The sequence below is a fragment of the Phyllostomus hastatus genome, unplaced genomic scaffold (assembly GCF_019186645.2).
Source record: "Phyllostomus hastatus isolate PE091 unplaced genomic scaffold, TTU_PhHast_1.1 phas_scaffold_1224, whole genome shotgun sequence".
In the NCBI taxonomy this organism is placed as follows: domain Eukaryota; kingdom Metazoa; phylum Chordata; class Mammalia; order Chiroptera; family Phyllostomidae; genus Phyllostomus; species Phyllostomus hastatus.
The window spans coordinates 555,785-578,375 of NW_025334008.1; the positions used below are offsets into that span (position 1 = coordinate 555,785).

Sequence of the window (22,591 nt, forward strand, 5' to 3'; positions counted from 1 at the left end):
TAAGAAAACTACAACTCCCATGAGGCAAAGGGGCGAAGATGGAGCGGAAGTTGAATCATTTTCCCCCGGCCTTCAGGGAGTTGTAGTTCTCTTTGAAAGTCTCCGTTCCGCCCTTCGCCTAAAAGGCAGGAAATGTGTGGTCAAAAATTTGGGGTTCTGAGAAAGGAGACAAGTATTTCGAGAAAAGGCGAGAGACTTCGACAAGGGTGGGGCCACTAAGCAAGGTACAAGAAGCCAGCGTGGACCAATCAGGCTGCTGAGGGCGGGACTTCTGCGGGAAAGTGGGCGTGGCCTAGGCGGGAAATCGCGGAGAACGCAACGGAGGTCCTAGCCCGGGAAAACGCCCTCTGCGCTGAAGGAGAGGTGAGGGTCTGGGATCTCCTAGGCTCTTGAGTCCTGGGAAGGAGGGGAGATGGAGCACTAGAAGGCTGGAAGCGAGTTCGGAAGAGGACGAGCTGGGCACCAGCTCTCCTAGACCTAAGATAAAAGAGGGCTGGGTGCTTGGACCTGTGGGTCTGGGGAAAGAGGGACTTGAGATCCCGGACTCGCGAGTCAGCCAGCGCAGCGAGTGCAGGGAGCCCGGACACCTGGGTCTACAGAAGGAAAGGCTGGAGGCTCGGAATTTTGGGTCCCGGAAAACGAGACACTTTGAGTTTTGACTCTTGGAAGGAAGGGGACTGTGTGGTGCCGGGGGCCTGACTCCTGGGTCCCGGGAGGGAGGGGGCTGGGGACTGACATAATCCACCTCTCCACCGCACAGATCACGCGGCCATGCCTCCCTTTGGGCCCCGCGCGGCCCTCCTCCTCCTGCCACTGCTGCTGCTGCTCCGCGCTGTTCTGCCCGTGCCTCTGGACCGGGGAACGTCCAAGGAGGAGAGCCCCGCGACCGAGAGCCCCGTGAGTGGCCCTGCCCTGCTCTCCAGCCAGGTGTTTGCAGTGGTACTACAATTCCCGCGGAACCCCGTGGCCCCTGGGTGGATACTCCCCCACGGACACGTCTTGGAGTTTGCTTGCCATTGTTTTGTAGTCCCGGGGCTTTAACGTGGTGAAAAACTGGTAGGGGAAGGGCGGAGGGGGCAGATTTCTAAGACCCTGACGCTGAGGTGTGGGAAATCAGGTCAGATTTTAAGTGAAAAATTGGCATCACCTCTTCCTGCGCGCGCGCACACACACACACACCCCCACACCTACACACCTGAAACTCTGCTTCCCCCACCCCCGCCCCCAAGACTCTCCTCCCTCAGGAACGATTCTGGAAAAAAGGAACTACATTTCCCAGTAGCACCTTGAGCAGGTGTTACGTGTTGTTAGATAACTGGGCTGTTTCCACTTCCCGGAGCTCCTGGGAGTTATAGTTCAAATTACAAAGGTGCCTATAAACGGCTCGCTTTTGAATTCCCATATGTGTTTACCCAACACTATGAAACCTTTGGTCCAGGGGGATTTGGAGCTTGGAACCTGAAAGATTTCCTCAAGGCCAACACTCTGATATGTGACCTAAATCCTTCTACAGTGCCCGCTAGGAATGCGTGCTGTCACTATCTCTGGAACATCACGCCATGCTCCTGGGGGGCTGGTCCCCACCCACCAGGTTAGGCCTCTGTCCTGTGACATTTTTGTGCACATAGAAGGGCTGCTGTATGTTCCCTTTCCCTTCATTCTTTCCACACGTTTCTTCAGTATCTTCCATGAACCAAGCACAGGGCTAATGCGAGCCCGATACAGCCACAGACCAAACCAGCTCACTGGGCAGGAGGACTCCTTCAGCTGAGAGCAGAAGTTCAGGAAAGAACCATGCCCAGCAGAGTGACTAGCTCGGGCAAAGGCTGTGTGGTGGAAGAGGCCGGTGTGGCTGGGGCTGACTGAGCAAGAGAGGAAATGGGGCAGATCATGTGGGGCCTTGCGGGCCACGGTAGAGAATGTCTTTACATCAAGGCTAACAGAAACCTTGGGATGTTATAAACATCAGGGACGATGACACTCCTCATAATATCATGAGAGATGGATGAGGAAACTGAGGCACAGAGAGATTCAGTAATTTGTTCAGGGACTAAGGGCATCAGATGAAGCAAATGAAAACACAGGACACCTAGTATCGTAGCGGTCCTAACAAGGTCATGTGGCTAGTGATTGGCAGATCTGGGACTCTGGCCCACTGTGTTTGGCTGAATAACGGTCCGCAAGGATGTCCCTCCCTGGTCCCCGGAACCTGTGAATGTATTACCTTGTGTGGCAAAAGAGTGTAGGTGTGGCTGAGTTAATCACCTTCAGATGGGAACATTATCCTGGACCATCTAGGTGGGCCCCATGTCACCACAAGGACCCCCTGTGAGAAGAAAGCAGGAAGGTCAGAGTCAGAGGGAAGAAGGTGTCAGAGTGATGGGGGGCCACAGGCAAGGAAGTGCAGGCAGCCCGTAGAGGCTGGGAGAGACACGGAAACAGGTTCTGCCCTGGAGCCTCCAGAACGGACTGAGCCCCGCCAACCCACTGTGCACTTCTGACCTCAGAAACTAAGAGAATAAACTTGTGTTGCTCTAAGCCATTTAGTTTGTGATACTTTCTTGTTTTTTTTAAAGGTTTTATTTATTTATTTTTAGAGAGGAAGAGAAACATCAATGTGTGGTTGCCTCTCACATGCCGCCTACTGGGGACCCAGCCCACAACCCAGGCATGTGCCCTGACTGGGAATCGAACTAGTGACCTTTTGGTCTGCAAGTCAGCACTCAACCCACTGAGCCACCCCAGCCAGGTCTGGGATACTTTGTTTTAGCAACAATGGGGAATTAGTGTACCCACAGTGGTACAGCTGGGTGATTCACTTACCATTGATTAAGCACGTGCTATGTGCTCCTCAATGAATGTAGTGACGGCTACAGCAGGTTGAGTATCTTCTACGTCCTTGAGTATCTCCTACATCCTTACCGGCATGCCATTTCATTTATCTTATTTCCTTCTCGGCGCAGCTCTGAGAAGTAGGACCGGGAGCCCGGGGAGTTTTGTCTGTCTTGTTCACTTGCTGTATCCCCTGGAGCAGCACTGGCCACACAGCAGGGGCTCCGTGAATGCTTACTGAGTGAGTGAGTGAGTGAATGAATGTTTCACTGCTTGCCAACAAGTACCAGTGTGTCTGTTCTGTAAGTCCCACCGAGTAGGCAGTGTTGAACTGCCTGTTTGCCCCTGTGACACTCATTTTGCCTCCATCACAGAAGAGGTGAGCCCTGGCTGGTGTGGCTCAGTGGATTGAGCGCCAGCCTGTAAACCAAAGGGTCTCCAGTTCAATTTCCAGTCAGGGCACATGCCTGGGTTGCGGGCCAGCCCCCCAGTTGGGGAGTGTATAAGAAGCAATCACATATTGATATTTTTCTCCCTCTCTTTCTCCCTCCTTTCCCCTCTCTCTAAAAAATAAATAAAATATATTTAAAAATATATATATATTTTTAAATAAAATATATTTTTTTAAAAGCTGAGAGCTGTGGCCTATAGGTCAGGCAGGTTTCCTGGGGTCACAGAGCAGATGCCTGCTGGCTGCAGAACCTTTATCCATATTGAAGCCTCCCATGCCATGTAGGTGTCTCACTACATGGGGAGTCTCTCTGACCCCCTCAGCAGACGCTGAGGGGAGCAGGGCCTGGGTTTGGGGAAGGACCAGGACCAGCGCTGGAGCTGCTATGTTCATCTTTGTCACCTCAGGACACGGGCCTCTACTACCACCGATACCTCCAGGAGGTCATCAACGTGCTGGAGACAGACGGGCACTTCCGAGAGAAGCTGCAAGCTGCCAATTCCGAGGACATCAAGGTGCGGCTGGGCGCAGGCAGCGGGCGGGGCCCCAGGCTTGGAGGACAGAAGGGCCAGGTTCCCTAAAAGGGCTTCATGGCTCCAGCCCTCACAAAGCAGGGAATTTCCATCTGTCCGGGTCATTGCACTGGGAAGGGGCGTGGGGAGCACTGACTTGTGTGGCTAAGCACAGAGGAGGATGTCGCAGGCCCTAATGCTTACCAGCCATGTGACTGTCCATTGCTGTGCCTCGGTTTCCCCATCTGTACAACGGAGGTCTACTGGACCCTGCCCCCTGGAGTTCAGGTTAAGTCTCTACCAGGTTAGACATGTCAAGAGTTTAGAAGACCTTAGTAGTAGTCCTTAGTACGTGCGAATGGGTGCTGGGTCACTGGGTGCTCAGCACAGAGGAGCCCTGATCATCCCCATTTTACAGAAGGGAACACTGAGGTCCCAGCTGCAGTGTTTGTCTTTCCTGTGGGCCCGGGTTCTCACCCCCTGGACTGGCTGAGCCCAAAGCCTAGGCCCCATCTCATCCCCATGAGAGTCACCCTTTTAAATGATGTTGTGCCTCGTGTGGGGCCAGGGTCACCCACCCCAAGTCCCTGCCCCACTCCTCCTGGTCCCACCACCCACGACTCCCTTCCTATTTGGGTGCTTTAGGATGTCTCTTCTGGAGGAGACATCTCAAGTTCTCCAAACCCCTAGGCCCAGGCCAGGCCCAGGGACCTGGGACGGATGGGGAGGCAGCCCCAAACCTCCCAACATTCCTTGGGCCCTCATCTGTCCTGTCCACCCCGCCCCTGAGGGGAGACAAGTGAAAGCAGAGACAGCTGAGCCCAGCCCCTTCCACCTGTCAGGGGAAACTGAGGCCCGAGAGGCTTGCCCAAAGCCATACCGCTGAGAAGTGCGGTCAGAAACAGTGGCCACTCAGGCGGAGCGGGACGGTGCTGGGTTCCGATCCCAGCTCCGCCTTCCACTCTCCAGGTCGGCAGCTGCACGCCCCTGTGCCTCGGTTTCCTTCTCAGCAAATGGAGGCTGAGGCACATCGGGAGCCTGCAGTAAATGTCATCATTGGTGGTGGCTGTCGCCTGAGCTCCGTTTTGAGGTCCAGGGCAGGAAAAGGGTGGGCTGGGAAGGGTTATGCAGTGAGGTGGTGCCAGGGCTGGGATTTGAACTCAGGCCCCAGGACTCCCACACTGGGGACACGGGACACCAACTTGGTCACCAGGCTGGAAACTGGCCTCCCGTCCTCACTGGGGACCTTGCTTGGGCAGTGGCTTCTCCCAGGCCTTGCTCTGTTCGCCTGTAAAATGGAGTTGTGGGCACCACTAGAGGGCAGACCCCGTGGGTCCAGCACAGAGCTTGGCTCATTTGACCTGGTACATCTGCAAGGGTCACCCCTGCCCCCCTCCCCCTCCCCACTCAGGGCTCCAGAGACCCAGGTGAGTCAGGGGTGACGGGAAAGGATCTGGGCCATCGTTGAGCGGAAGGCTCTGGGGAAGCCCCAAAGAGAGGCCTAGTCCATTCTGACAAGTGAGAGCCCACTTCTAGGGTAAGGACCCCTGATGATGCTAGATTCTGAGTGGGAGTGTCCGTGGTGTAGAGGTTGAAACAGGTGGGGGTGGGGTGGGGCAGGGCATGACATTTCAGAGGTAGGAGCTGAGTGCAGATGAGCATTCCAATGTAAGCCGACAGCGCAGTATAACCGACATGCAGATGAGGAGTCAGGGCAGGAGGGGTCGGTGAGTGCAGGGTCACTTGAATGACCAAGCCCAAGAAGTCTGTCCTGGGGTCACTTGAGTGACCAAGCCCAAGAAGTCTGTCCTGGGGCCACTGGGGAGCCCTGGGGGCTCTGAGTGAGGAACGGACATCAGAGGGAGCTCAGAGATCACAGGCACAGAGAGATCATAGAGGGAGCTCAGAGAAGGCAGCCCGCTCAGCACAGGGTGTGTGTGTGTGTGTGTGTGTCTATCTGTCTGTCTGTCTGTCCTGGAACCTGGTCCACAACCCAGGCATGTGCCCTGACCAGGAATCGAACCTTCATCCCTTTGGTTCACAGGCCGGCGCTCAATCCACTGAGCCATACCTGCTGGGGCTGAGCTTGGGGGGGGGGGGCGGTCTTACACCCAATTAGTGTTGCTGGAACCAGAGTATGATTTGATGAATGGCAGGAGACGAGGCCACAGAGGTGGGCAGGCCCTTGAATGCCAAGCTGAGGGGCTAGAACCTTGTTTTGGGGGCTCTGCAGAGCCCTAGGGGGCATCAGAAAGCTTGCAGAAGGTTCCAGAGAGCACAGAGAAAGGATGAGGCTGCTCAGCATGCCTCCTCCCCCTCCTCATCCTGACGAATGTCTCCTTACTCCCTGGCCAGAGCGGGAAGCTGAGCCGAGAGCTGGACTTTGTCAGCCACCATGTCCGCACCAAGTTGGATGAGCTCAAGCGTCAGGAGGTGTCTCGGCTGCGGATGCTGCTCAAGGCCAAGATGGATGCGCAGCAGGAGCCCAGTAAGCAGGGGCGAGGCTGGTGGGGCTGGCCATCTAGTCCTGGGCTTGCAGCTGACTTCGTACTGAGCAGGTGGGGCCTCCTAGAAAATAATGTGTGGAAGCCCTGGCTGGGTGGCTCTGTTGGTTGGGGTGTCGTCCGGTCCACTAAAAGGCTGCAGGTTCCACTCCCGGTCACAGCACATGCCTAGACTGCGGGTTCGATCCCCGGTCAGGGCTCGTACAGGAGGCAGCCAATCGATGTTTCTTTCTCATACCAGTGCTCCCCTCTCTCTTCCTCTCTCTGAAATCAGCGAAAACATATCCTTGGGTGAGGATTTAAAAACAAATGTGTATGGAAGACTGATAGCATATTCTTCTTAGAACAATAACTCTGTTGTTGGCTGGCTGCTTTTTTGTTTGGGTTCTTTATTCTCATTTTTAAAAAATCGTGGTCACTGAAAATTCTGATACAACTTGAAACTTACAAAAAAGTGGTGAGACTAGGACCAGAACCACCCAAATGGCCTTATCGTTAACATTTACTCTTCATGCCGTTAGTTCATGTCTGCGGGCTCCCTGTGGGGACACCACGCGCCTTTATACCTGAGTGCTCCCATGTGTTTGTCCTCGGGACAATGACGTTCGCCTGCAGTGACAACCACAGTGATAAGAGTCAGGAAGCTGAACCGGTTACACTCTCTGTAACTTTTTTCGTGGCTCAGTGATTCTATATCTCCCCCGCAAGAATGAGTCTACTTTTCTGGCATTTATATGAGGCTGCATTTTGTAGTCTAATTGCTTGGCTTAAAAAAAAAAAAGGAGGCTACTCTGTTTGTGGAGTAGCCACTCTTTGTCTCACTGCTTCAGTAATAAACTTTCTTTTTAAAGATTTTATTTACTTATTTTTAAAGAGGGGGGAAGGGAGGGAGGAAGAGAGGGAGAGAAACATCAATGTGTGGTTGTCTCTCACGCACCCTCCACCAGGGACTCGGCCCGCCACCCAGGCATGGGCCCTGACTGGGAATTGAATCGGCAACCCCTTTGGTTCACAGTCCAGTGCTCAGTTCACTGAGCCACATCAGCCAGGGTAATCATGGGATGATTCTTATATATACCCTGACCATAGATTGAACCTGCAACCTTGGCATGTCGTGACAGTGTTCTAACCAACTGAGCTACCTGGCCAGGGCCTCCCTTAGCATATTTTCAGCATCTATCCACAATGTAGCATGGATCAGAGCTTCGTTCCTTTTCAGGGCCAAGTAATATTCCATATGATCTATTCCATATGGTCTATGGATGGAACATATTTGGTTTAGCCATTCCTCAGTTGATAGACCTGGGTTGCTTGCACCCTGTGCTATGTGGACCATGCTGTTTACTTACTGTCACTTTGTAGTATGTTCTGGTACTGCTGGGACATGTTTCAGCCCATCACTGAGTATAAAGACATGCCCCTTTATTGAGATTCCCCTCTAGCTTCTTTCATCTGACAGCCCGTGAGGCCCCCATGTTACAGATGGGGACCCTGCACATTGGCTGGTGACATTAAGGGTCAATGGGAGATCTGGCCCTTGTTTTTATTTCTGTCTGACTCCATCTCTCATGGACTAAAAAGGTCTTGAATCCTACTCCATGCCCAGCATTGGGCAGGTGCCGCAGGTCTAAGGTGACCAGACGGACATGGTCTCTGGTCTCTTCCACATAACCACTCATGCCCTCTCTGCCATTGTGTTTGAAATAATTTTTTAAAATTTATCTATTGACTTTGCCCTGGCTGGTGTGGCTCAGTGGATTGAGTGCTGGCCTGAGAACCAAAGGGTCGCCAGTTCAATTCCCAATGAGGGCACATACCTGGGTTGCGGGACAGGTTTTCAGTAGGAGGAATGTAAGAAGTAACCAGACATTAATGTTTCTCCCTTCTTTTTCTCTCTCTCTTCCCCTCTCCAAAAATAAATAAATAAAATATTTTAAAATTGTTATTTATTGACTTTAGAGAGAAAGAGAGAAAAATATCAATTTGTTGGTTCACTTACTGATACATACATTCATCGGTTGCTTCTTGTATGTGTCCTGACTGGGGATTGAACCCGCAACCCTGGCACATCAGGGACGATACTCCAACCAACTGAGCCAGCCAGCCGGGGCTCTGCCATGCTGTTGTAATGATTATAGTGTCAGAGTCTGATTTGCTTTGCGGTGAGTTAGATGTTTCCTTGTCAGGAATGAGGAGAGGTCTCCTGCCAACTGTCTGCTTATTGTGTGTCTGACACCATGCTGGGGACTCCAGCCTCATCCCATCACCAGCTCAGAGCAGCTGCGGACTCTGGCCACTTCTCCCCACCCTCACTGCTGCTGCTGCTGCTGCTGCTGCTGCTGCTTCAAGGGTCCCGCTCGGACCGCTGCTGTCACCCCCTTCCTGCTGCCACCCCTCTGTCCCTTCTGTCTCCCACACAGCGGCCGGTGGAATCCTGTTGACACCTCTATTCATTCCCTGTGGCCACTGTCACAGAAACTTAGTGGCTTCAAATAACACGCAGTCGCTCCCTTACAGTGTGGGGGTCAGAAGTCAGGACCTAGGCAGGCGGGGCTGGTTCTTTCCGGGGCTCCCCACCTTTTCCAGGTTCTAGAACCGCATTCCTTCCTGGGCTGGTCGCCCCTTCCTCCATCTGCAAAGCTGGCAGTGTAGGGTTTTCTTCAGTCATCCCATTTCCTTCTACTGGGTCTGATCTCCCTCCACCTCCCTCTTTTAAAAGGACCCCTGGGATTACATTTAGGGGCCACCTGGGCAATCTGGAATAATCCCCCGGTCTCAGGACCTTTAATTTAATCTTATCTGCAAAGTCCCTCTTGTCACTCGAGGTCACATGTTCACAGGTTCCAGGGCTGAGGATGTGGACATCCTGGGGGTTGTTCTTCAGCTCACCAAGGAGTCAGCCCAGTTCAAGTCCTGTCCCTCCTCCGCTCCGAACCCATCTGTAGCACCCCCAGTGCCCTCAAGGTCAAGTCCACTGCCCTCATTGCTGCCTGGAGGTGCTGCCACGGCCGCCCCAGCCCCTCCGGTCACATGTCCACCCTCTTGACCGCTTGCATCAGCATTTTCCGTAAGCACTGGAGTGCAACACTTCCTCGGGACCTTGACCCCCGAGCTTCCCTCTGCCTGGGACGTTCATTCTCCAAGCTTTGCTCCCGGCTCAGATGTCGGCCCCTCAGAAAGCCCTGCCCTGTGGGAAGGAGCCTCCGTTTGTGTCCTTCATGCTCCTGTGTTTGTCCCTTAAACACCCGTTCCCTGTCTCTTGACTGGGTGCTCTGCAGAGCAGAGTCTGTCGCTGCCTGGTTCCTGCTGTGGCCACAGTGCCACGAGTAGCAGCTCAGCTGGCATCAGGGGTGTGAAAAGTGAATCGTGAGTTTCAGTCTCTTGAGCACCTGTCCCTCCAGGGTCACCTAGCCCAGGCTGGCTCTGTGGTGGTGCTGGACACCCGGATCCGGCCACCTGTGTGGGTGTCTGTCACCCCCACCAGACCAGGAGGCACTGGAGAGCCATCCCGGCCCGATGCACATCTGGGCCCCTGGGAGGCCTTCGGAGACGGGAGTTCAGTGAATGCCTGTGTGAGCCCTCTTCCTTCCTGCCCGGAAGGCCTGCCCTTTGCTGGCTGCCGGGAAAGCCCGCTGTGAGGGGCTTGCATGCTTTCCTAGGGCTGTCGTGACCAAGCACCCGGATTGCATGGATTCAGCCTTGGGCATGTATTGTCCCCGGTCTGGAGGCCAGAATTCTGAAGCCAAGGTGTCTCGGGGTTGGCTCCTTCTGCAGGTGGAGGGAAGGATGTCTTCTAGTCTCTCTCTTCAGCTTATAAATGGCCACGGTCTTCCCGTGTCATTTCATGTCATCTCTCTAATGTGTCTGTCTCGTGTCCAAGTTTTCCTTTATATTTATTTATTTATTTTTGGAGAGAGGAAGGGAGAGAGAAAAAGAGGGAGAAAAACAACAGTGTGTGGTTGCCTCTCGCATGCCCCCTACTGGAGAGCCGGCCTGCAACTCAGACGTGTGCCCTGACTGGGAATTGAACCCGCAACCCTTTGATTCACAGGCTGGAGCTCAATCCACTGACCCACACCAGCTGGAGCTGCTGCTGCTTCTTCCTCCTTCTCCTTCTTCTTTCTTCAAGGATACCAGTCCTACTGGATTGGTGTCCACTCTAATGACCTCATTTTAACTTGATCACCTCTATAAAAACCTTCTCTCCAAAGAAGGTCACATGCTGAGCCCCAGGGTCTAGGACTTAGACAAATGAACTTTAGAGCCCACAACTCAACCCATAACGGGATGAACACATGTGCTCTGGAGCCCAGCGGCTGGTTCTAATCCTCACTGCCACTTCCTATATGGTGACTTAGACAAGTCACTTCCCCTCTCTGGGCCTCAGTTTTTGTATCCATGCCATGGGATAACCACAGAACCTGTGTTGTAAGATTATCATGATAAGATAAGGCATTAATATAGTTAATGTGTTTAGAGCAGGGCCGGGCATATAGTAAGTACTTAATACATGTTAGTTATTAATGGTTGTTATTATTTGAAGCATGAAGCTTGGTTGTGGCATCACCTCCTCCAGAAAGCCCTCCCTGATTGCACCAGGTTCAATCAGGCTGCTCTCTGGGCTTCTTCAGAGCCCTCTGTGACTTTCTTTAGAGCATATCTAGCCCAGGATAGGAATTTTGAAAGAAAAAAACATTCTATGAGTTGGGGTTTTTGTCCTCCTCTTTCCCCTCATCCAGATGTACAGTTGGATCACCTGAGCCTCCTCAAGCAGTTTGAACATCTGGATCCTCAGAATCAGCACACATTTGAGGCCCGGGACCTGGAGCTCCTGATTCAGACGGTAGCGTGATGGGGGGAACTACGGGCAGAGGACTGAGGGAGCTTTGCAGGGAGAGAGGGGAACAGAGCCCAGGGCACAGGCCCACTCATCTCTTCCTGTTCTCTTCTGATGTCGGCAGCTGAAGAGGGCCTGGAGGTACCTAAAAACACTCCGCTGAGTCTGTACTGGAAAGCAGAGGTGTAGGCAGGAAGGGCTCAGCTCCACTAAGAGCTGGTTGCTTTCTTTCTTTTTAAATATTTTTATTTATTTATTTTTAGGGAGGAGAAGGGAGGGAGAAAAACAGGGAAACATCAATGTGTGGTTGCCCCTCACGCGCCCCCTACTGGGGACCTGGCAGGCAACCTGGGCATGTGCCCTGATTGGGAGTCGAACCAACAACCCTTTGGTTCGCAGGCCGGCACTCAATCCACTGAGCCACACCAGCCAGGGCAAGACCTGGTTTCATATCCCTCCTCGGCTTTGTCTTTCCCATATGACTTGGGGTGGGGGCTGTTCCTTCTGTGCCCTTGTGGTAGGCAGAATAATGGCCCCTCACCAAAGATGTCATGGACTAATCCATGGAACCTGCGATGTGTGATCTTATAAGGCAAAAGGGATTTTGCAGACGTGATTAAGTTGAGGATCTTGAGCTGGTGAGAGGATCCTGGATTATCCAGGTGGGCCCCACATCTCATCACAAGGGTCTTTGAAAGATGGAGGAAGAGCAAGGTTTGACTGCAGTGCTCATTTGTGAGGTGACCGCTGCCGCCAGGCGCTCGCCTGCTGGCTTTGAAGCTGGGGAAAGGAGCCATGGCGTGGAACCCAGCTCTGGAAGCTGGAAAAGGCAAAGAAACGGATTCCCCTCTAGAGTCTCTGGAGGGAGCACAGCCTGCTGACACCTTAATTTCAGTCCAGTAGGACTAATTTCAGACCTATGGCCTCCACACAGTGTGAGATGATACATGTGTATTGTTTTGAGCCACCAAGTTGAGGAGCATTTGTTACAGAAGCTATCGGAAGGAATATAGCTCTCATGTGAGAAATGGGATCTACAGCCTGCCTCGTGGAGAAGGCCAAGTGTGGAAGGGGGTGCCCAGGACTGCCGCTGCCTCTCCCTGCTCTCAGCCTTTCTGGGGGGGCTGAATCTACCCCTCGGCCTGGCCTTGGCCCTGCTTTTCTGGCCTGCTGGAGCTCCATCTAGTGGCCGTGAAGATAATAGCAGCAGCCATTGGCATCCAGCCCAGCGCTTGGCTGTTTTTGACACTTATTTCCTGAACAGTAGAGGCTGTCAGCTTTTCTCCAGCCCCACTGTCATTCTTCGTGCTCTCTCTTCCCATCATCTACCTCTCATAGGTGCTCTCTCACTGGGCGCCTTGCCTCCGCCTTCCACGCTCACCAGTGGGGCTTCTCAACTCGGCCCACTTGACATTTGGGGCTGGATAATTCTTTGTTGTGGGGGTGAAACCGGCAGAGTTATCATTCACTGATAGATGCCTGTCACTTCGAGAATCAGTAAGTAGAGACAAGGACTGAATCTTTATTTTTTAAGATTTTATTTATTTATTTTTAGAGAGAAGGGAAGTGAGGGAGAAAGAGAGGGAGAGAAACACTAATATGTGAGAGAGACATCAATTGGTTGCTTCTCGCATGCCCCCTACTGGGGACCTGGCCCACAAACAAGGTACGTGCCCCCGCTGGGATTGAACCAGTCATTTTTCCATTTGCAGGACAATGCCCAACCCACTGAGCCACACTACTTAGGGCAAGGATTGAATCTTTACGGGTGCTTTATTCAGATGCGGGCAACCAGAGAAGACTGCGGGTTACATACCCTAAAGACTGTCTTAACGTCTCATCTCAAGCTGACATTTTTATAACGAGAAGGAAAGGGTAGGTAAGGGGTTTGGAAAACGTTAATCAGTTAAGAGTTGCAGTCCAGTGGCAATTTTCCTAGTATTTTTTTAATCTGCTAATCAATAATTCTTTATCTGCCACCTCAACACACAAAGGTCGAACTGCTTGTTGACCTCCTAGAGTCACATTCCTGGAATAACAGCTTCCCACGTGCATTCACCACGTAAGGCTATCAACTGTAACTACAGCTCAAATCTGTAACTCTTGAGTCCCCCTGCCAGGGGCTGTGTGTTGTATGATGTTAGCAGCATCCCTGGCCTGTGTCTACTAGATGCCAGCAGACCTCCCTTCGTTGTGATGACCAAAAATGTCTTCAAACATCGAAAATTGTCCCCTGTGGGTCACAACAGCTCCCGGGTGAGAACCTGCTGCACCATCTATTCCCCACAAGACAGCTGTATTAGTTGCCTATTGTTGCCATATAACAATCACAAACTTAGTAGCTTAACACAGATTGTTATTCAGTGAGGTCAGAAGTCAAGAAGAGTATTACTGGGTGTATTAATTTCTTGAGGCTGCTGTAACAAATTCCTTCAGACTCAGTGGCTTAAAACAACAGATCTGGCCCTGGCTGGTGTGGTTCAATGGATTGAGCCCTGGCCTGCAAACCAAAGGGTTGCTGGTTCGATTCCCAGTCAGGGCACATTCCTGGGTTGCGGGCCAGGCCCCCACTGAGGGGGCACAGGAGAGGCAACCACACATTGGTGTTTCTCCCCTTCTCTTTCTCCCTCCCTTCCCGTCTCTCTAAAAATAAATAAATAACAATCTAAAACAAAAAAAAACTCCAGATATGTATCCTCCCACAGTTCTGGAGGCCAGAAGTCCAAAATTGATATCATTGGGCCAAAAGTAAAGGTGTTGGCAGGGCTGTGCTCTCTGCAGAGGCTATCGGGAAAAACCTGCTCCCTGCCTTTTCCAGCTTCCGGAGGGTGCCAGCACTCCTTGGCTTATAGGTACATCACTTCAGTCTCTGCCTTCAGTGTCACATGGTGTCCTCACCCAGCCTCCCTGAGTCTTTTCTGTAGCCTTCTTCTAAAGATGTCAGTCATTGGAAGTAGGGCCCACCGGAATCCAGGAGGACTGCGTCTTAACATTGTATCTGCAAAGACCCTATTTCCAAATAAGGTCATGTTCTGAGGTTCCAGGTGGACATGAATGTTGGGACCCTATTCACCCCGCTATGGTATTGTTGTCTGCATTGTACAGAGGCAGAAACTGGGGCACAGAGAGGCTGAGTCACTTGCCCAAGATCACACAGGTAGTGGGATTTGTTCACACAGCAGAGCTTGGATTTAAATGCTGGGTGTATATTAAATACACTGCATGCATTTTTCTTATCACTTATTCCTCCAAGGTCTTGACATTGTGGGGGACTTGAGAGAGGTGGGCTGAAGCTGCTGTTGTGGAACCATCCTAATCTCTTTTGAACAAACAGAGAGACGTGGCTGTGTTATGTGGCAAGAGCCGGTCAAAGACCACATCCTGAGAGCAGAACATGAGACCCGGGACAGGGTGGAGGTTGGGCCCAGTTCAGAGGCAAAGGCCTGGCGTTTGGAGGGTGCACTTGGGTGCTGGGCATAGGGTGAGAGGAGAGTGATCGTCACTCTTTCCCCAGGCCACCCGGGACCTTGCCCAGTATGACGCAGCCCATCATGAAGAGTTCAAACGCTATGAGATGCTCAAGGAACACGAGAGACGCCGTTACCTGGAGTCACTGGGAGAAGAGCAGCGAAAGGAGGCAGAGAGGAAGCTGGAAGAACAACAGCGACGACACCGAGAGCACCCCAAAGTCAATGTGCCTGTAAGGACCCCCATTCATGCCCACCCCCAACTATGTCCAATTCTCCAAGCTCCCCAAGACAAGATTATAGCTGAAAAACTACAACTCCCAGCAGACCCTGAGGCAAAAGTCCCTTTTAATGCACTGAGTTACCTCCAGGGGCTGCTGGGAGTTGTAGTTTATTAGTTTTCTTGCTTAAGGGGAATGACTAAGGGATGGTGGTGTAAAGGGTTCTCTAGCTTTACCCTGCAGGACCCAGACTTCTTGCTCATGAGCCCCTGGCCCCCACTTCCACAGGGCAGCCAAGCCCAGCTGAAGGAGGTGTGGGAGGAGCTGGATGGATTGGACCCCAACAGGTTTAACCCCAAGACCTTCTTCATACTGCATGGTAAGGTGGGGAGGGCATCCCAAGACCCAGGCTGAATTCTAAGAAGGGGTCTCCCCATCTCTGTGGAGCTTAGGCGGGCTACAGGCGTCTGAGCCCGTCTCCCCTGGTAGTCTGGTTTGCTGGGCCCTTCCATGAGAGACCTAGGCCTCTTCTGGGATCTACTGCTGGGTTCCAAAGACTGGCCGGTATCCTCTAACTGAAGCCTAACCAGGCTTGGCTAGGCCTCCCAGCAGCCCTGGGTCCCGCCAGGAGCTCTGTCACTAGGGCAGGCTGCTCCCCAGCTAAACAGGCCCCCGGGGAGCCTCTTCACTCAGGGCTGTCCCTGACAGAACCTAGAGGGGCCTGCTTCGTTCATTCAGTAATTGCTCACTGAGCAATTTCCAAGGACTGAGCTTCACAGAGACCCAGTAGATACAGCTGTGAACAAAACAAAGGCAGTGATGCTACACACAAATGAATCTATTTCAGTGGATCTGTGAGACCGTGGAGCGTGAGATGTACTGGAAGTTTTACATAACCTGTCAATCACCCGAACTTCAGGGATGATAAAATCAGTGGTGGGGGGGTGTACATCTTAGAATCAGGGCAGTTGGTTCTGTAGTTGAGTGTCAGGTAGTGAGTGACACATGTCAAGGAAATGAGGACAATGGGATTAAGGGCCTGGAATGACACTTTTTGGTGGCCTGGTCAGGAGAGATTTTGCTAGACCAGCATCGTCTAGAACTTTCCACCCTGATGAAAATGTTCTCTGTGTGTTCAAATGTCCTGCACACAGCAGCCCCCAGCCCCACATGACTCCGCAGCACTTGCAACGTGGCTCTTATGCCTACGGACCTGAAGCTTTCTTTCAGTTCCGATAAAGTTTTTGAGACTTGTGATTCCGGTAAAACACAGAAGCCATCAGATTTCCTGTCTTAGCTCTCTGTAAGTGGCCTGCTCGGCAGGTCAAGTACGTCCGAGCTGTTGTGTAACGGCTCTCCAGAACTCTCTGGTCCTTGTGGGACAGAAGCTCTTCATTAATCAACAACTCCCCTGTACCTTCCCTGCCGGCCCTGGTGACCTCCATCTTATGTTTCTTCTCTATGAATTTGACCTTTCCAGCTCCCTCAGATAAGCAAAATCAGACAGCATTTCTCCTCTTATGGCATCTTATCGAGGGAATGAAATTTTCATTTGATCGTTATTGACCTTTGGAGAGGTGACGTTGGAACAGAGACCTCAGCGAAGTGAGGGGCTGCAGCTGGCAGAGATTTGGGGGAAGCGCATTCTAGGGAGGGGGGACAGCAAGCTCACACAGGGAAGAATGGACTTGGTCCACCCAAGTTCACAGCCAGGGAAAGGAATGTGGACTTGATTCTCTCATGGGACACCACAAAAGGGCTTTCAGTAGACTGACACCATCTGCCTTAAGCGGTGACAGACTCCATTGGGGCGCCGGGTCAAGGACAGGCTGTGGGTGTGAGGGCCGGAGCCTCATCAGAAAGCTGGAGGTGCTAGTGGCTGGGCCACCGGAAGGAAGGAACAGCGGCCAGTTTCTGGATTCACCTTGGTCAAGGTCGTATGACTTGCAGGTGGACTAGATGAGAGTTATGAAGGAACAAAAGGGTCAAGGGTGACTCCAAGGCATTTGGCCTGAGAAACTAGAAAAACAGAATAGAAAGAGCAAGCAGGTTTGGCTGGGGCGATTGGGAGCTGTGTCTGTTCGTGTTTAATCAGAGGTGTCTGGTAGACACATATGCACGTGCAGAGCGTCTCAGATGGAGAGCAGGCAGTTGAATATTCAGCTGTGGAGGCAGCGTATGGACGGCGTCAAAGGCTGAGGGACCAGGCCCTGTCCGGGTAGCTCAATTGGTTAGAACCTCATCCCAGTACACCAAGGTGGCAGGTTCGATACTTGGTCAGGGCACATACGGGAGACAACCAATGAATGCATCAGTAAGTGGAACAACAAAACGTTGTCTCTCTCTCTCTCACTCCCTTTCTTCTTTCTCTCTAAAATTAATTTTAAAAAAATACAATAGTCTTTAAATAAAAAACAAAAGCCAAGGGATTGGAGGAACCCGTCTCAGGAAGTGCCGGCCAACAGCACTGTCTTTGCGATGATGGGAAATGTCCTGTGCCACCCAGGGCAGCCCCCACCGGCCGCATGTGACTGTTCATAAATTGACATTTAAATCTCACTTACTGTTAATCAGCTTAAATTTGAACAGCCCATGTGGCTAGTGGCTACCATAGCGGGCAGATCTGAAGATCAGACAGAGAAGACGGACCGAGGTGTGGAGGTCGGAAGGGAAGGGAGCCAGCAAAGGGAGGACAGGGGCAGCTGGGCAGGTGCGCACAATGCTCTGGACACTGCGGGCAGAAGCAGGTTAGCCACAGGCTGAAAATTCACCATCGATTTTGCAAGGTCAGGGGTCCCGGCCACCTCAGCAGGATGGGTGTAGACGCAATCTGAGAGCGCAGAGAGGTGGGGACAGTAAGCACAGCCCACGGAGCTGGACTGGCCAGGAGAGGCCCCCTGGCCGCTGCAGCCAGCCCTGGCAGGCTCTCTAGGAGACAGAGGCCCTTGAAACCCCTGGATCCTGGGTGAAGGGGTTGATCTGTGTCCGTGTCACCACGTGCTGGGGATCAAGTCATCCTGCATGACAGCGGCCTCCGGAATGGCCCCAGTGGAGCCCCACCTCCGTCCACTCCATTCTGGGGACCCTGGTTGGTAGGGAGCGGGCTGTCCTCACAGCAGGGCTGCAGGGCCCTAAAGCCTGGAGGCCACCATTCTGCTCCTGGAGATTTGTGAGCTGTGCTCTGAAACAGCCCCAGTTCTGTCTCCAGCGGGTCCCTCAGGGACCTGACCTCCCCCGACCTCGGTCTCCCAAGATGCATTGTCGCCTCCCCCTCAGATATCAACAGCGATGGCGTCCTGGATGAGCAGGAGCTGGAGGCCCTCTTCACTAAGGAGGTGAGTGTCTTGGAAGCCACGAAGCCACGGATGCCCAGCTCGGCCACGTGGTCCTTCCCTAGGCCCTCCTGGATGTAAATTCAGGGAAAACTACAACTCCCAGCAGCCACAGAGGGGGGCCAAAAAAAAAAGTCTGCCAGGAATGAATGGCAAGGCACCCCAAAGGCTAATGGGCGCCTGGTTGCGTGTGTGAGGAGGGGCAGTAGCCTGCGGAAGAGGCTGACCTGGATCTCAGCGCCTTCCCCTTGACCCTGCAGCTGGAGAAGGTGTACGACCCGAAGAACGAGGAAGACGACATGCGGGAGATGGAGGAGGAGCGGCTGCGCATGCGGGAGCACGTGATGAAGAACGTGAGGAGGGCCCGGCCAGGGGGCGGGTGGGAGTGGGGTGCAGGGAGGCCCGGCCCTGTCCCTTACGGTTATCTGGCCCCGCAGGTGGACACCAACCAGGACCGCCTCGTGACCCTGGAGGAGTTCCTGGCATCCACCCAGAGGAAGGAGTTTGGGGACACGGGGGAGGGCTGGGAGGTGAGGACATGGGGGGGTTCTCCAGGCCCCTACTATGTCTCTCCCAGCCCCAACCCTTCTTTCAGGGGTCCTGGGCGCTTCTCTCATTCACTGGGTCTTTGTGCGGGCCCCCATCCACCCTGTCACTGTCCCCTCCGTCTCTGGGTCTGTTCTCTGCTCTCCCTGAGTCTTTATCCCCTCCCCAGCTTCCACCGGGCCTCTGCCCTCCACACCCAGGGCCCGGGCCTCCCCGCCTCCCCTAACCCGGGGACCTCCCCACCACGGGGTGGGGGCCATGGCCCCAGGCACCTGCTAACAGCCCCTGTCCCCACCCCGGCAGACCGTGGAGATGCATCCTGCCTACACAGAAGAGGAGCTGCGGCGCTTTGAGGAGGAGCTGGCGGCCAGGGAGGCAGAGCTGAACGCCAAGGCCCAGCGCCTCAGCCAGGAGACAGAGGCCCTGGGCCGCTCCCAGGGCCGCCTGGAGGCCCAGAAGAGAGAGCTGCAGCAGGTGACCAGCCAGGGCAGCCGGCCCCTGGTGGCCCCTGTCCTCGAGGGTCCAGAGGCTGTGAAGGCCTATGGTCACTGTCAATCATAGATACATCCTCCTGGGGGAAGCTGCCATCTTGAGTGAGGGCAGATGTGTCCGCCCCACAGCCCCTCCGCTGCCATGTTAGATAAGGGCAGGGCACTATTGAGAGGGAGAAGAGTTCAGTGAGGGCTTCCCTGTCCCAAGGTGCAACCCAGGCCATGACCAGGGAGAGAGAACTAGATCTTTTTCATTAAGGCCAGCTCTCAATGATGGAGAACCACCACAGAGAAAGGACTAGGAGCACTTAGCAGGATTGGGGGACTCAGCATTGTCGTCCCGTGCCATCTTCCCACCCCCTGCAGGCCGTTCTGCAGATGGAACAGAGGAAACAGCAGCAGCAAGGCCACAATGCCGCAGCCCCCGGCCCTGAGGGACAGCTCAAGTTCCAGCCCCAAAACACAGGTGCTGGCCCTGGGCTCAAGGAGGAGGGAACAATGGCCAGGACTCCTGGGTCTGAGGGAGGAGGGGCTGGGGGCCTGGACCCTTGGGTCCTGGGGAGAGGGGCTGGGGGCAGGGATTCCTGGGTCTGAGGAGGGGGCAGGTGGCCTGTCTAGTGCTACCATGTCCTTCCTTCATTTCCAGATGACGCTCCTGTTCCAGCTCCAGCCGGTGACCAGAAAAATGTGGCTGCTTCAGAAAATAAGGTTCCAGAACAGTCCCCCAATCTGCCTCAGCCAGATTCCCAGCACCTGTGATCCTCCAGGACCATGGCAGTCTGGGTTCCTACCAACACAGATGATGGGAGGATGGTGAAGTGTCGCAGTCACCCTCCTCTGAGGACAACACGTGTGACCTCCTAGGGGACTCGGGACAGGGTGGCAATTCCCACTTTGCTGCCCGGAGACCCCTCTCTGCTGCCTCAGCTCCCGCAGTCTCCCGGCCTGTGGCCCCTGCTGTCTGTCCCCCTCCAGGGACCTGCCTGCTCGCGTGCAACCCACACTCACAGGGTGGGCTCAGCTCGCTTAGGGAAGCCGCCTCCCTCCTGAGAGCATCCACTTCGCCCCTGCCTTCTTAGATGGACTGGCCTGGCTGCCCCAGCTGGGGGCCACTCGGCATCCTGCACCCCACAGCTGCTGGAATCCGCCTGCTGCTCTGGGCCCTGCTACCGTTGGTTTATGAGGCTCGGATGGTTCCTCGAGATCTTTCTCTGCCTTTCGTGGGACCAGCGTTGCCTCGAAGACAGTGTCGACCCTGTGGCTGGGTCAGGGGGCAGCAGAGTCCTCAGCGGTGCCCATCTGTGCTGACACCAGGAGTCGCCTTGACCCCTGGCTTTCAGTGCCACCAGCCTCAGGCTCCACCCTGATGACTCGGGCCCTCGCCCCTTCCCCACACAGCCATGGAAGGGTCCCAGAGCTGACCCGCCCCAGGACCAGGTTCCAGCCCCTCAGCCTCAGTGGGAGGCCCATGCCCACCTTTCTGGCCTTATCGCCCACTGCTCTCTACCCTGCCGTGTACTGCAGTTGCATCCACATACACTTTCTGGAACAAATCCGTGCCTCTGTTTCTTTGTATATGCTGTTCCCTCTGAAACCCTATCCCCACTTCATCTGCCAAAGTCTTTCTCATTCTTTAAGATTCAATTCAAGCATTTCTGAGAGGCTGCATCCTGGCATCTTCTGTTTTGTTCTACTGTGTCTGCTACCTACACACACAAACACACATCTTCAGCAGGATCCTTTCTGCCACAAGGACAGAAAACCCAAACCTAGGCTTGAATAATAAAGAAAAGTGTATTATCACCCAAAGCAAGACGTGCCAAGGTAGAGTGGCTGCAAGGCCCTCAGAGCACCACATTCTCCCATCTGCCTCTGCCATGGTGGATGGGTGTGGGGGACAGGAGGTACAGGAGCACTCTTGTCCCAAAGTGGCTGCAGCTGCTCCGGATGTCACACCTGTTTTCACTGACAATTGATGAAGGAAACTGACAGAGGCTACCTATTAGAGCCACCCCAGCCCGTCTCTCTAGAGCTGGTATTACAGCACCAGACATGGGGTAGGTCTAGTTCTGCATCCACAGAGGGGAAAGTGTAAAGGAGGCCTGATAAAAATCAGAGAGGGCCCTGGCTAGGTAGCTCAGCTGGTTATAGCCTCATCCTGAAATTCCAAGGTTGCCAGTTCCATCCACAGTCAGGGCACATACAAAAATCAATGAATGCATCAGTAAGTGAAAGAACAGATTGATGTTTCTCTCAAATTTTTTTTTTCCAATTATCTGGGTGTGCTTATTAACACATTTCTAGATCCTGGAACATCCAAGAGAGGGTCCTGGGAAGTTGCATGTGCTCCTACCTCTGGCCCTGCTGAACCTCAGTGACAATGACGTGCGTCTCCTAAAGAATAGGCATCAAGTTCCGGCAGCCTTGCAGTGTGCCTGCAGGGTGTCCAACCTTTCGGGCGTCTCTGAGTTGCACAATAAATACGTTGCAACACGTCATCACAAAGAAATCTAATGTGTTAAGTTTATGGTTTTGTGTTGATCCACATTCATAGCCACCCCGGGCTGCATACAGGCCGAGGGTTGGACACCCCTGCAAGGATTAGATAACACACAAGGACGCAGCTCCTGGCCAGAAACTTGAGAGCAGATATTTAGGAACCTGCCCCCAACTCCCATATCTTCGGAGACCGGTTCCAGGCTCCCAGGATGCTTTTTGCAATTCACAATTCTGCCCCTTGGTGACTCTATCTCCTCCAATAGGCACCAAGTTCAGAAAGGAACAAGGAGAAGGAGGCCCTTGGTGTCTCAGGTTCACTGGCTTGTACCAGGGTGCCCTGTGCCTGAGGGCAAGCACAGAGCCCCTCTGCCCTGGAGTGACCCCCCACCCACCCCTACCTCCTGCCTGACCTTTAATTCTAGTCTTAAACGCACAGAATCATATTAACCCTTTATGTGTAATCTGAAAATTATTTCCTTTTGATCTGTGCATGCAAAGGGTTTAAAATGATACCTGTTGTGTGTGTTGTTTTTTAAGATTTTCTTTTTAGAGAGGAGAAGGGAGGGAGAGAAACAGTGTGTGGTTGCCTCTCATGTGCCCCCCACCGGGGACCTGGTCTGAAACCCAGGCATGTGCCCTGACCAGGAATCGAACCGGTGACCTGCTTTTTGGGATGACTCCCACCCACTGAGCCACCCGCTTCAGGGCCACTATGGGTTTCTGACGTGTTGACATCTGGGGCCTTGCAGACACAGAAGGGACTGCCCCTCCCAGAGTTAGCCAGTTGCCAGACATAGTAAACTACTCACCTGCTTCACCTGCTGGGGAGTAAGCCTTTCCTATGCAGATGGACCAGGGTATAGCTCAGACCCCGAACCCCTGCTCTGCTGGGCTCCCAC

General features: G+C 53.5%; 1 protein-coding gene across 2 annotated transcripts; it reads left to right on the plus strand.

Moving 5' to 3' along the window:
* The first annotated feature begins 219 nt into the window (after positions 1-219).
* On the plus strand, positions 220-20,746 carry NUCB1 (nucleobindin 1). Of its 2 annotated transcripts, none has more exons than XM_045856360.1 (13): positions 220-363; positions 761-927; positions 3,691-3,798; positions 6,151-6,283; positions 11,039-11,142; positions 14,651-14,836; positions 15,113-15,203; positions 18,101-18,159; positions 18,417-18,509; positions 18,594-18,686; positions 19,006-19,176; positions 19,560-19,659; positions 19,840-20,746. In XM_045856360.1, the coding sequence occupies exons 2-13, from the start codon at positions 772-774 to the stop codon at positions 19,950-19,952; spliced, it is 1,407 nt and encodes a 468-aa protein (XP_045712316.1). In that variant the 5' UTR covers positions 220-363; positions 761-771; the 3' UTR covers positions 19,953-20,746. The 2 variants fall into 2 exon arrangements, with proteins under 2 accessions (XP_045712316.1, XP_045712317.1); XM_045856361.1 differs by having other exon boundaries at positions 761-897.
* The last annotated feature ends 1,845 nt before the right edge of the window (positions 20,747-22,591 follow it).